Below are 15226 nucleotides of genomic sequence, written 5' to 3'. Positions count from 1 at the left end.
AATGAGAGCCCCAGCCTGACAAATGCTTGATCCCTATGGTCTGAGCAAAGGGGTTTGTTGTCTCCTAAGTCTGATGCAGAACACCATCAACTTTTCTTTTTATAACACTAATTTCCACTGCTCCCTCTGTGCTCCCTCTGATTCAGTGAGTAGCAGGAGACAATATTGAGTATGTATTGATCTGTCAGCAGAAGAGATGAGCAGCTGAAGTGCTTGCGTTTGACCTTTTCTGCTGTCCCATATGCCTCAATGTGCCTGGGTTGGCAATACTTCATTTTAACTTCAATGAGACAAAACACGTTTCAGTGAAAGGTGTGCCACTGTTTTCTGCCCGCTGGGCCGCCACTTGGCTCTGAATAAAGCCATGAGAAAATTCCACAAATAGAGATATATCAGCATTATAATTTCCTCCCTATAAAACAATGTTTATATTGCAGCCCAGCCAAATGCAGCTAACACTGAAGGTCACAAGTTTTTTGATCCTTCCATTTGTTAGTTTTGTTTTTAAACAAAGTCATTCCTGCCAAGATTTGTTGCTTGTCGAAATTATACTTTGGGGAGAAGGGAATTTAATTTTCATTTTTTCTAGCTGAATTTCTTTTTAATTATAATTTTAAATTGGAATTTTACTTTTGCAAAGTGAGAATAGAATGTTTTAGTGTTTCCAAATAAGTGTAATGGCATCTTCGTACAGACCAAGTAGCTGTCTAAAGTTTCCATTTTACTATTTTGCTTGCCTTTTTAAATACATTGTATCAAAAAAGTACACTTTGGATTGTAAAAATCAAACCCCAAAGCTAATAGCCGAAATATTTCTGAAAAATCTGTATTACACTTTCAGCACTTTCCTATGACTTACTGGCATAGAAAAGACATCAGTGGAAACGCTGTAACAAACACAGTTTTTCTGCCAAAACATTGGGCAGGCTCCTTTTTTGCCATAAATATCTATATATTGCTCACAAACTGAAAGGGTGACTTAAAGAAAGTGGCTCATGTGGAAGGTTGTTCTAGAGAATATTTTGTGTTTATACAGCACAGAGGAATGTTAGTGCTGAGCTGCTTCAGAGGAATGCTCAGCCCTGATGCACCACAGCATTCCCACTCTGGTTCTCTGTAAAATACACATTTCTTTAGACCAAGATGAAACGAGTTTTTCTTGAGAGTGAATCACTGGAAAGCTTATACTAACAACAAATGTCAGACCAAAACACAAATGTGTATAAACCTTATAGCCTTAAAAAGCAATTTATCAGTCTCGTGCAGCACTGCAATACATACTTTAGCAGTGTATTTATCCTGTCTACTGTACACCCTAACTGATGTGCATGCACTTTGGAGGGGATTATTACGTTATTTCATGTGCCAGACTGGCATTGGAGCCAGGGACATATGATGCCTCTTCAGATAGGGTTAGAATAAAGTATGTATGTACTTATGTTTATATGTAAACTAGAAACGTGAGAGATGCTTCAGGATTGCTCAGGAAAAAAGGGCTGCAGTACATTACTACAGATTGCCCTGCCCAGCCTGCAGAGCTGAGCTAGGCACTAGTGCATAGCTAATGAATTCACCCTGGAATATGTCCAGTTTATCGAAGAGAAACATGAATTTTCAGAGACCAAAAAAGCACAGAGTGACTCGTGGCACAACACTGATGGGGATTTAATTTATTTTTTTTAAATTGTACTCTAAGTTGACATTTGCAGCCTGTGAAAATACAGACAAGTCTGAAAGCCCATAAATCTGTTCCATGAAGCTGAAAAATGGCTGTTGCTTAAATCCTCTATCTTCAGCAAGTTTAAAAATGCATCTGACCAAATATTTTTCTCAACAATGTTGCCAGAAAATGTGATTTATTTCAGGTTTTAGATAGTGTTAATGATATTCTTATTCTGATTAATAATAGTATATTCCAATTAAGTTGGCTTTGTATGTTTAAAAAATTCTCATTTTTACAGAATCTAACCAAAGTAATTTGAGCATGTCCAAGTCTCTGCAGGAGAGCACTGCAGGAAGTATTTACAGCCTACTGCACATTTAGCATATAGCCACACTTTTAGTAACAACACTCCAATCTAAATTCAAAACCAGACGTTTTGTGTGGTCATATATTTAACGGGAAAAGATGACTAACTATGCTTAGTTTGACGACTGTTGACCGTAAGTGAAATATGGGGACTGGAAAATACAAACAAGGGACAGTTTAGATTTCTGACTTTTTAATAACATCTCTTGAAGCTTATTGAGGGGTTCTTAATTCTGTGTTAATAGAGCGTGTTTGCAAGGGATTTGTACATCAGGGTTTTGGCCAGGCACAGGTTTAAGATTCAAAACAGATCTGAGAACTGTCCATAATTGTTTTGCAGAACCACAGAGTTAGGTCTTTAGAAGACAGTTTCTGAAAGTCTCGAGGACTAGTATCAACATGTACATTTAGATAATTGGCTAGAAAAGATCTGAAAAAGCCCTTTAATGAGCAACCAGTACTGTTGCCTTTATTATTTCTTTTATAACCTGTATAACCTGGCCTATTTTTTTTTTTTTTTTTTTGAGATTAAGTAGTGCTTACTTTTTATCTCAGTAACATTCTGTAATGAAACACTTTTAGGCTTCTGTTCTGCAAAGGAAATGCTTTTTCAGGTTGTGTCCGCAGCACTGAGGGTACTGTGGGCCAGCTTGAAATTAGCTGGTGCTAGTAGCAGGCTGCTATTGCAGCACTGAGCTTAATGCAGGGGGTTTATTTTTCCCTGTTGATTCATATTACAGGGTGAAAAGAAAAGTGCTACAACTAAAGAACCACTTCAGCTGGTTGTCTTGGTAGGGCTGCATGTACCGTTATATGGGTAATGGGTGTTGAATACGTTGGGTGGCAAACCTAGTGCTGTTATTCAGCAGGGATCTCCATTAGCTCTGTTGTGGATACTTAATGTTACCAGTTCTCCAAAACTGCCAGGCTGTTATTCCAGATCCTCAAAGGTCACACGTGTACCTGAATTGCCTGGTAGACAAGTCTCCTGTGTACAAACTACAGACTTGTTGCAAATAGCACATTGAGCAGTCAATATGTCTACAAACAGTGAAATTGCCTGCTGCATTCCCCCAGGAAGCACAGGGCCTACACGCTCAGGGACAGAACGGTGTGTTGAAAGTGATGTGGCACGGGGGATTTAGCAAGTGCCAGGGTAGCATTGCATATCCGCTTGCCAACAGTGATGCACATACATAGCTGTTATGTACAAAACCCAGCACTGATTGGTTTTTGCCCCTCTCGCCTAACACACAGCCACTTACCTGCTGACATGCTTTTGTTATTTCAAGCAATGGTATTTGAATTGCTAATAAATCAGGAAAAAAAGGGCTTAGCTTTGAATTATTGCTCAGTTATGCCTATGTAACAGAACACCCTCAGCAACAGCAGAGTTACGTTGACATTGTCATTGATCTTGTGCACACAATAGTAATTTTATAGTTCTGACAACACTGTCATTCTAACTGCATGCATTCATGTAAAAGAAGTTGCAAAAGAAGGCACCAAACTGTTAGGGCAGACCATTGTCAACTGCAGAGGAGATGTGTGCTTGGCATTGGCGTGTTGTTGAACTACAGACCATCTCTGGCTCTTGAAAGAGATATGAAACAGTGTGATGCTCACATGAAGCCTCACATGAAGGCTCAGGTCATGGCATTTCCAAGTTGAATGGCAAGCTGTCAGCTTCTGAGTTTACCTCACACAGAAGGATGTGAAAACATCCTGTCCTATGGATCTCACTAGAAGTTGTAGAGCTCTTCTAGGATTATAAAGAAAGAAAAATGTATTTGGGTATTCAAATGGAAAGCACGTGTGGAAGTAGTATTGAAAGGAGGTATGAAAAGCCCTTTGAAACAACTGATTTTTCACAGAACTGCGTACTGGTAGTATACTTGCAGCTAATGTGATGAAGCAAATATAAGTCTTACTGACAATTTCTCTATCTCATTGCCAGAGCTTTTTATTAATACAGGGAATTCCTCCTGTTGTGGGGACATGCTTTGTAACACTAAACACGAGGGCCACAGATCACATGTTACTGACCTGTACAACATAATATTTAGGGATTGCTGCAGAAAATTTTAGGTAGTAAATTTATACCTAAGTATAAAACTAAAAGCAACCTATATATTCTCTTCCACCTTGATATTAATCCATTTTATTCATTGACATTGTTTTTCAATATCTGAAAAAAAGTGAAAACCCGCAACTGCTCCAAAGACATTTTTCCAGTGGCTTTAATGACACAAACATTAAAAAACCCAAAAAAACCCCCTAAAAAAAACCCAAAAAAAACCCCAAAACTTGGAAGTTGCATGAAAAATATCTTTACAAAATCAAATGTTAATACAGTTACAGTAATATCTGTTAGAGAATTACTATTATTGCTTTCATTCAGGCTGGGTTAGCAATTAGCCTGCTGTGCAAGGCTGTGAATATACATATAGGAGACGTGAGCTGAGGTCCCAAAACTTGTAACTTAACCCAGTATGGGAGCAGGAATGCCTTTGTTATCATATAGTCAAATAGCAGAAAAATTCCAGTGTGTCATCGTTAATGAGTCTGGCATGTACTTCTGCTGGAGAATTGCTGTGTTGCGATAAGGTTTCCTTTCTGCTCTTTCTGGTGCCATATGGTGCCCTAATTAGCGCAGGTAAAAGGTAATGATAAAACAGCAGAAAAGATGAAGCATGATGGGAAGCAGGTTGATCTCTAGAGCTCTACACTATGTCATCTGTACATAAAGCGTATGAAACCCAATGCAGTTTAAATCCAGATTTTTAATGTTACACTTCTATTATGTGAAGCATTTTTGCCTTTCTCTTAGAACTACCACTGTTTGCATAGGCACATACATTTATGATGTAGTTTCTGTGCTGGTCTCTCCAGCTACCTGGGAATCTTTTTTCCAGAGGTAATCGCTCTGGATTTTTCTGATGGACTGGATATAATGAGATGAAATTTATACTGGCTTGATTTAAAGATTACATATTGTCTGTATTTAGAGATTATTTTTTCACATTTAAAAGCAAAAGGAAGTTTTCATGCTGAGCTCTTAGGCACAGGCAATACAGAATGACCTTCTCCACCAATCATTTTGCTTGAATAGCTCATGAAGAGCTCATAGAAAAATTTCAGATACTGCCATTATATGCTATAGTCCCAGCAAGAGCAAGACAGATATGGTAACTTCAATATGTTACCTAATTGTAGGTGAACTGCTATGGATTCGGAAATGTGGATAATGTGAATGCTTTTCATTCAAAACACAAATATGTAGCTATATTTCTTTGGTGAAATATTGGCTCTGTTCAGCTGGTATTTTTTTCACTTCAATGTCAGTGGGACCAGAATCCATAAAAGCAGTAAATATGATATGGAAATGTAATGTATGAATAATTGTATTTCTGATACTGACTCTTGCCAGTCAGGTTGAAACTATCAAAATGGATACTGTCAATATTTTAACATTTTCAGTTTCACCCAAGACCAGTAAGCAGACACACACATACATGTTTGTATGTATCACAGAGAATATGCATTTTTACACATCTGGGTTTAACTCTATTTTACACATGGTTTAAAAAAAGGACATGAGCAAATGTACAGCTTGAAAATGCCAGTAAATATCTTTCTGCATCTTTAGAAAGTTATTAAAATTATTGTTTTCTGTTTTGCCTATCTGGGTACTCTTTCTGTCCCTCATCACTATAAGTTCTCAGCCCTTTCATAATGATTTACAGATTTTTTCTGTTAAAGCATAAGGGCCAAGACCCCTTGACTCCCCATGGGAAAAGTCTGGCAACTCCCAAGCTCAGGAAGTCCTTGCCAAAAGCAGCATCTTACCCTCTGCCTGTATGTCCGTCTGCTCTCCTCTGGCGCCCTGGGCTATTACACTGTTGGCTGTGAAATTCCTTTTGTGGCTAGTGCAAAGTTGTGGCTGTGATTAGATTTTTGCATCCATATTACAACCACTGTTCTGTGTAAGGATCTTCTGTGCTAATCAAGCTGCTGGACACCAGCACCACACACGTCTGCTACCAACTTCAAAAGGTGTTCTTGGAATTATTTTCGTTTGTTTCAGGAAGGGGACGATGCCATTTATAAATTTTAAATTATTTCCATATATTTGCTACTTTAGTTCTGCACCAAATAGTCCAAGTACATATTTTGATTTGTGTATCTTGTTCTGCATCTACAGCCTTTCCATCTGTAGCTCTAAATTTAAGGTGTATACTTCAGCTTTACAGTAGATGCTTTCCAGTCTAAGGGAATTGTTTTTTTCTGCTTCCTTTGCAATACCTGGCTTATAGATAGTACAAGGTCATGAACCTAGTGCAAGGATGCCACAATCAATAAGCTAAACCCACTTGCCTGTGCCTTGTTGTCTTATAAGCCCTTGGGATCTGTAAGTTGTTGGCATGGTTTAAAATTAAAAAAAAAAAAAAAAGGAAACTCCACAAAGCAGCACTAAATTTCACTACTGCAATATAGAATAGGTCCAAACTAAACAGTAATTGTTCTGTATATACAGAACACTGTATATACCCATACAGATGTATTGGTGTACTTATGATTTTCAAAACTGCATGGTCACTTGCAGGCACGTAAGTTTTTGTTTAACCAGCTAGAAAAATGGTCTGATTTTCAAAACTGCTGTGCAAGCAGCAGATCCCACTGAAGTCAGAAGTAGGAAGTGAAACTTCATATTCTATAATTTTGTTTTTTATAGTGCTTTTCTTAATGAGTCTGTTCTAAACCCTTTGTGAGCCGAGCCCTCAAAAAATTGCACAAGGAACAACCATCTTAACCGTACTACAATAAACTCTTACAATAAGTAAAAAATGTGGTGGGAAAGACAAAGTACTACTTTTACAATATCCTGTGCCAAATCACAGGTTATACAATTCAGTTTTTTATTTGCACAGCCAACAGTGCTTCATAGAGCAATCAGGGAAGATAATACAATCTATTTTAAATTCTCATTACTTTAAAAGTGTTGAATCTTCTTAAATTGTTTCAGGGTTAATTGAGAATTTGCAGTTTTACGACAGACGAGGAATTGTTCAGGCTGCCCTTGTTTCGTATTTTTGTGCATACCTTTGTTGCAGAGTTGTAAAAACAACAATAAAAAAAGAAACAAAGAAGTGAAATGAAATGAAATGAAATGAAATGAAATGAAATGAAATGAAATGAAATGAAATAATGATCTACATTGTTACTATTCTAGTAACTCAGTTTTATGGGAGATAAAATTCAGGTATTGATTAATGTTGAAATGGTTATTAAGTGGAAGGACGCATTAGGTTGTGGAATGTCTCACTATGCACTAGTGTTTGCCTTTGCTTTTTGTCCACATATTCCCTAAGGGATAATTTCTGCTTCTGGAGAAGCCAGGAGTGAATGTCTGAGTGACTTTAGTGAGAGAATGGCTAAGCCAAGTGGTTTTAGTATTTGTCTCTTTTTCTCATAAACTTCAAAAGGTTCTAAGTTCCAAATTTGTCCTGTATTTTACTTTAACATAATAACAGCTCATAAAAATGGATTTTTGATTCTGAAACAGGCTGCCTGAACACCAGTGTGGTCTTACATACCCTGGCAAAGTCAATCTGATTCAGCAGCCCTGAGGAGGTCATGGTTTTGAAGCCTGAAGCAAGGTCTTGGTGAAAAACAGCAGCTGTGTGGACAGGGTTGTCTGAAATTAGCCATGTTAATCTTCTGGAGGATAATATCGCTTACCCTGGAGATACACCAAAGAAATGTTGAGGAAATTGATGATTTTTTGGTGAGAGGTGACTCTGATGTATTCAGAGAAGGCTTTCTGCTAAAAGCAATTTTGTTTTTCAATGACAGAACTCAGAATCTTTTCTTTGAACTATTATTCTTCCGAAATAAAAGTACCTCATCAATCTTTGAAGTATAATGTCAATCTATAGAATAGTTTATTTAAATGGACCTGTGGGCCACTTGGCAAATTCACAGGGGTTCTGTAGCCCTGTGCTTTCTAAGGCACAGATAAATTCAAGGCTTGCTCTGCCTCTAGCAAATGCAGTTATAGTGGGTACCTGATATGTGGTCTGGGAAAAGATGTCAATGTTTCTGGCCTGTATTTCTGCATGTATCTGTACATGCACTGCCTCATTTACACATGAGGAAACCAGTTTGCCCAGAACTTTTCCCTTTTTAACAATTAAGTTTTCTTCCTGCTGAATAGTGTGGTGTCCATGCCCAAAATTTATTATTCAAAGACTTTAAGTCAAATCCACTCTAACATCTCCTAACTTAATCCTAACTTACATGAAAGGAAAAAAAATTCATCTTAATGACACCTTCCCATGGCATTATTTCAGATGCTGGAGGGGATGGTCCTGGTATGAGGGGCAGATGAGATCCATTCATTTCATTCAATGGTCTCTAACAATGTCATCTTAATGACAAAATTTAAGCTCGAGCCACGTACTGTCATTTACTTTTCGTTATCTTTTACCTTCAGCCAAATGATCAGACCTACTGCTCGAACACGGGAAAATATGCTGCATGAATAATGAATGATGCTGATGGCTTCTGACATCCTGGAGCTGTGGCTTTGCCTGGCTCTTCTGAGATCCCAGCAGAAATTCACAGTTCTCAAACTCCACCTGATCAAAATAACTGGGTAGTGCAAAAGCACAAGTTAGATTGGACTGAGAGGTCTGACGTGGGGGCTGGGGGTAAGAGGCAGCTGGATGGGACAGCTGCACATTGCCCCTCGTTGTTAACAATGGCATTGGCCATACCTTAACAGTCTGCTAGAGGGATCTATCAATGAATCACAACTTATTTTTCCTCTTTCCAGTGGGAACAAGAGACCAACGCAAGCTTCTGCAATAAGCATTCAGTGAGACCATGTCTGTCTTTCTTGGTTGCAATTTATTCTTTCCTATTCTAGCACCTGCCATTTTATTTCATTTTGCTTGCTTGTTTTTAGCCCCCTAACAATCTGTTATTTGTGATTATTCCCTCAGGAAACAGTTGCACTGATAAATTATTTTTGGCAGTATTATCCCATGGGACACCTTTCAGATGAATGCCACTATGAGGCATTCATCTGAATGAATAGCTAGGTACATACTTTTTAAAAAATAACAGGCTTTGTGTCTATTATTTGTAATTTAAAATGTCTATAGAAGATGGTATGGCTGTTTATGACCTATACCAATTCACTACAAAAAAGATAAAAAGGTTATTATACTAAGTATTGATTATACGATTGGAGCTTTGGTTTTAAATATTCTCGCTTTTCATTGGAGAGAGAATTGGTGCCAGTTAATTCAGCTCTGTGTTGTTATATTACTTAATATATTTAAGTGATTATAGAATTAGGCCCTAATCATGAACATTCTTATGTTTCTTACTTTAGTCAAACAGGGCAGTTCTCAGTGCATGAACTTACAATCTCTCTAAATATTTCCAGTAACATGGTCTAAATATTTGTGCTGATTAATGCAAAGAAAGCACAACAGAAGATTTTGTATAGAGGGATCTTGACAGACAGTATTTTCAAATCCTTATTTAGACAACATGTGTGTGATTGAATTATTCCAAGATTCTGATCATCTCTTTGAATCAGTAACAGCAGGAAACTACAGATCACAGACTGCAGAACACATGTACAAAAACTGGGTCTGAATACAATCAGTTTATGTTATACCAGGTGAATCTAACAGTCTTTTTGTTATCCTATCCAACAAATTATTACATTTCTAGACTCATCCAAAATAACTAATTAAAAAAAAAAAAAAGGAAGAACACTCATACAACTATAACTCCTAGTCCAGCCAGAATTTTGAGTCTGGAAAAAGGAGGACTGGGAGAGTATTCATGAAGTCTGTAAATACCAGTGCTGATGCCGAGGCCATGGTAAGTGTTCAGGTACTTGGCTGTATAACACAGCAAGAGGAAATAGGTCCTACAAAATATTTAAAATATTGATTTCTGTACTAAGCTTTTGCAGGATGTATGTATCCAAAGAAATTTGGATACATACCTCAAACCTCTCTATATCTCCAACTGTCAGATAAGGCTAACAATAATGAACCATCTCAAAGGGAAGGCACAAGGTTTAAAGTGTATTTTTAAAGTATATCAACCCCATGAAAGCCCGTGAGTGCAAGGACATATTCTCTGTAGTAATGTAATTCTTTTATGACTAGATATATAATCTGTTAACAACTTCTATGTTTTTATTTAGATATTCGATTTACAAGGATCCGGCAGGCTGGCTAGAAATCAACCCTACCAATGGTACCATTACTACCACTGCTACCCTGGATCGGGAATCTCTTCATGTTCAGAATAACACATACACGGCTCTCTTTCTGGCAATTGACAATGGTAAGTAACTATTATGGATCATATTCACTAAAGTACATGTCTTTTTTCCCCTGCTTGAAATTTTCTGTTCTGAAAGGTGCATGTGTGAAGTTCAGCATGTGCTTCAACACTTTGCTAGGTGGCCACCTAAAGGTATTAGACATCATTGTGGCAAACAGAGGAAATAATTTACAACTTCAAGCTTAGAACAGCTTTGACTTAAGGTTACATCTCACGCATTTTTTCCTATGCTGAGATCTTAATGCTAGATGCAAACAGTCTGTGAACATTCCTGGAAAGTCATAAACCATCTTTATCAAAGCTAATTTCTTCATAATATTTGAGCAGTTAGTAAGCCTAAGGCACCTAAATACCAATAACAACTCATCCCTGATACACTGAATTCTATTCTATTTAATACAATGACTGTGACAATGAAGACATAAGTAAAAACCCTTGTTAAAATGCAAAATTTTTTACATATTGTGTGGATTAAAGTTTCTTCTGTCAAATATAATCAAAATTAAACTATCCTCTAGTGAAAATTCAGTGAGTGACTTTGGAGCAGAGAAAGGAAGAGAAAATCCTGAATGTTCCAAATCTCCAGAGCTAAAGGCAAAAACTAAATAAAAGATTTGTCTGTAATATAACAGCTAATATGCTAACACTTGTTCACAGCTGCAGCTAGTTTAGCAGTGGTGATGAATTGTAAAATGTTCTTTTTAGGAGAGTAATTCTGCATTTTTGTAACCACATGACTCAGGGAACATTTGCAGGGCCTGACAGGAAAAAGAAAATGTAGCCTTAAGTATAAAAGAAAAAGAATTCTGCTGAGATGATGATTTACTTATATATTCATATACATATTTTTCTCAGGAAATTTCCATGGAAAATGTGGCACTAAATTTATTTCTGTCCTTTACTTGCTATTGGATAAAGAGTTTTTAAGTGCATCTTAAAATCTGATACACTGGGAAATGTCATTTTACAATGAAAGTAAAAATTCAGGATAACATTATTGTGGGACTATCGAAAGGACAAGGTTGAATACGGTTTAAAGGTGAAGTCGAATATTCTCAAAAAGAATAGATAGAACAAGAAGCTGAATATTCCGAACTGTGGAAACTATCCTGAATGAAAGTGGATTTGGGGGCATATATTTATGTTGTGCTTAGGATGATAACATTGTTCATCTATTTTAAGCCAAGAACCTCACTGCCAAGTGACCATTCTTAATTCCCAGATTTTTTTCTGTTCTGGAAAAATGACAGGAAGGAAAGGTGAAGAGCAGAGCAGGAGAAGATATTAGAGAAAGGAATCCTGTTCAGTTGGATCACTGAGTCAGCGGCTGTTGCTGTGTCTATTTGTATTTCTGCAGTACAGTTAGTGCAGGAGCTAATCTACGCCAACATTATTGACTTCTGTGAACGAAGTAGTTGGAAACCACACGTGTGCATTTAGTACTGTCATGCTAAAGTGTTAATAATGATCATTCAGGAGTATTGTGCTACAGTACTTCACTGTATGTAGCTCAGCCACATGTGGAAGCGGCAATAAATAGCAGAACTTAAATAGCTGATATTAACCTTGCGGTCTGTATCACCCTGGATTAATTACCCAACAACTTGTGAAACACATTAAACTTGGAGGCAGGTTGGTAACTGGAAAAAATCTCTGCTGGTCTGTGTAAACATGTAAGAGTGGGATGTGGGAAGCAACTCTGGAGCCCCATCCCCAACCATGCAGAGACGCTTGCCTCTGGCCACAACTGGCCCCGAGAGTGATGCTGGGGCCTGCAGGGGAGCAGTGCTGGTCCTTGGGCAGGCCTCAGAGGGACAGGCAAGCAGCAGTTCCCACACTGTCTGTTGTGGCTGGATTGCTCCGTTCACAGATTGCTCCATGCGCTGTCAGTCTGCAGTCTCAGTCTATTCTGTGGCTAAAAGAGATTTTACAATTTATTTCAAGGGGTAGGTCTGTCTTGTCCCCTGCAGTTATGACTGGGACTGATAATATCCCTGGGAATGTGTTCCGCTAGCTATTTTCAGGCCACTAATAATGCTAACTAGCAAAAATATGAAACCCACTTCATTTTTCTACCAATCATAGCTAATGTCTGTCTTGAAAAGGGATATTACATTAGATGACAAGCCAAATTGTGGTAGAATAATATGAAATGAATGCAGAATTCTTTCAGGACTTTAAGAGAAGGTTATGTTAACTTAAAAAGGAAGAAAATTAGATTGAACATGACTGTATGCATTTTCTTCAAAAAAGCATTGTCCACGGACTGCAAGTCTCTCTGTTCAGGTTAGTAAGTGCAGCTTGCCTAATACCAGCTAATACGGTATTTTTATGTGAGAGGGCAGAAAAAGGCAGCATTAAGAATTGCCAAGTGAGATAAAATGATACATTGAACATTCAGAGGCATTTCCAATACAGCGAGTCATTTGCTTGGGCTAACAGACTTGGGGCGAAAAGGGAACAGAAGAAAAAAAAAATGTATTTAATCAGAGTGACTTTTTCCACAAGTATTCAATGCAGGTTATTATTTCTTTTGCCTCTCTTCTTATCTCCAAGTCAAACCTTAGATGAGTGGCACATGCACTGAGGAAGTCTGAGCTGTCATCAACTTCCCTTCTCTTGACTGGGGAATATAGGAGAGCCCTGGTAACGTCCAGTGCACAGTGCAGCATGTGAGCTGGTGTCCAGCACAGCTCCAAGCATAACACAGCACCTCAGTCCAGGCCCACCACCGTGCTGGTGCTTGTGAGGCTTCTCAAACAAGGCAGCTCAGTTGGAGCTCTTCATGTCTGTGTGGCCACATCAACAGTGCCTCTCCCCTCTTCCCAAAGTTCAGTTTCTGACAGCACTGGTACAAGTTTCAGCAGAGTTAACTTTGCTAGTTGTCAGTATAAGGGACTGCACTCATGCTTACTGTGGAGGGTGACTGAGCTGTGTACTGATTTTTAACAGCGTTTGCAATAAGGTGAGGTTCTAAAACCAAGTAAGACCTTAGACATTGCTAAAGGACCTTAGACATACACTAAAATGGTAAATAAACATATTATTTTCTATTAATAATATCAGCATATAGAGTTTATATAATTACATAAAAGATACTGTTGTCCCATCACGGCCTCACATTCATGTGTTATCTTGAGTGGAGGCAGCTGAAAACAAACCCCACAGTGGTACTTTTTTCATCCTCTTTCCCTGATGTGAATAGAGAATCTGTCATTGGATTCAACAGACACTGGCTTCTTGTTATTACGCATCAGTGCATGGGACAAATGCCAGGGCATTTTTCCTATTTGTAAAATGTTGAAGATTTCTGTCAGAAGTAAAACCAGGAGCTTCATGCCTGGTAGTTCTTTATATAAATCCATCACATCTTTATCTTTTTTTCAGTAAATCACCAAACTGTTCTTTATGAGTAACGGTGAATGGACCACAGAAAATAGTCATTCCACTGCAGGAAGTAATTTAGTAATTTATGATATTTTTTTAACTTTATGGTATTATTTTTCAGCATTATCTGAAATTATCCAATTTTTCTGATTTTTCAACATTATCTGAAGTTATCTACATATTAACTGCAGAGAAATGTAAAGTATGGATCATGTTATTTCTGATTTAAAAGGTTCCTTTTTCTGTCCCAAACATAATTGAAACAATACGTAAGAAAAACATTGGTGGAGACAGTATTAATTTTGTAGATAATAAATTCTGACCTTTTATTGGGGGAAAATTCACATAAAGGACATTTTTGAATGAATATCCTAATTTTCTCTGTACTTTTCATTTCAGTAAAGGTCACATTAATGTCATTAGAATTTGAAACTTTTTATTAAAGGCTTGCGTGGACATAGAGTCTCTGGTCTATTAAAGAAGAAATTAAACACCAGTAAGAAATATCATGAAGCAGAGTTAACACATTAAAGTGTCATGAACTGTGTTTAATCTGAGAATGAGCTCTTAATGGGATAAAGTCAGATTTATGCAAACTTGGAAAACATCAGAGATTTCATTTAATTAACAGAAGTGCCAATAATGGCGATCATTTTATTTCCTGAATTTAGAATTCTAATCACTAAAACCAACTCAGTATCACAAGCACATAGTGCAGTTATTGGGAGTGTAACTGTAAAATTCACATGTTAAAAACAGACAGGAAAACATCTGAGTTTGAGAAATCTGCTTGGAAAAGACAGTCCAAATTTCCTGTGTGACCATGTTGTAGTGTCATCCTACAGATTCTATTCCACAGTGGAGTATTTGGGATGACTACAGTAATGTAGAGTACCTGTTTGTTTTTTTTGTATGGTCAGACATGCTAAGAACTCTCGAGGAATGTTTTTTTTTCCCCTGTGTTCTGACAGTTTAAGTCACAATTTAGAAAGAGAAAGGGAGGAGCAAAATACAAAAATTTTGGCAGTGAAGCTAAAAAGTATCTGGGAAATGTGTGAAATGTAAAAAAGCTAAAATGGTTTCTCCCTTTCCTTTAATAAAGCATATCTAGATTCACTATAGTTATGCGATAATCACTCATGTTATATTGCAGACAGGCTTGATACCCTAGTTTACATTCTCCTTGCGTAACAACTTCTATCTTTTTTAAAGAAAAGCTTTGGTTACCCTTGTTTGCCTGATACATGGAAAAACCACCTATGCTGTTCAAATATGTCAGCTGCTGGTGCCAAGTGAAGAAACACTAACACTCAGTCTTGCTGATTTGATTAAAAGCAGCTTTCAGCTTCACTCTCCTTGTGCTATGGTAGTGCTGCAAAGCCAGCAGTAATGGGCTCCCACTGAGACCGATCCCCTCAGCTAATGGAAGCATGC

At 37.6% G+C, this 15226-nt stretch overlaps 1 protein-coding gene across 4 annotated transcripts in view; it reads left to right on the top strand.

The window, feature by feature from the left end:
* Nucleotides 1–15226, top strand: part of CDH13 (cadherin 13) — a 509619-nt gene that overhangs the window by 441831 nt on the left and 52562 nt on the right. For all 4 annotated transcript variants that reach the window (XM_030469853.1, XM_030469854.1, XM_030469852.1 and 1 more), the window contains exon 11: nt 10263–10405. In XM_030469853.1, coding sequence (XP_030325713.1) covers nt 10263–10405 — 143 coding nt within the window. The remainder of the gene's footprint in view (nt 1–10262; nt 10406–15226) is intronic.

This window comes from Strigops habroptila, chromosome Z (assembly GCF_004027225.2).
Source record: "Strigops habroptila isolate Jane chromosome Z, bStrHab1.2.pri, whole genome shotgun sequence".
Classification (NCBI taxonomy): domain Eukaryota; kingdom Metazoa; phylum Chordata; class Aves; order Psittaciformes; family Psittacidae; genus Strigops; species Strigops habroptila.
The sequence above is the reverse complement of the archived record's forward strand: the minus strand, read 5'-3'. Positions and strand labels throughout refer to the sequence as shown.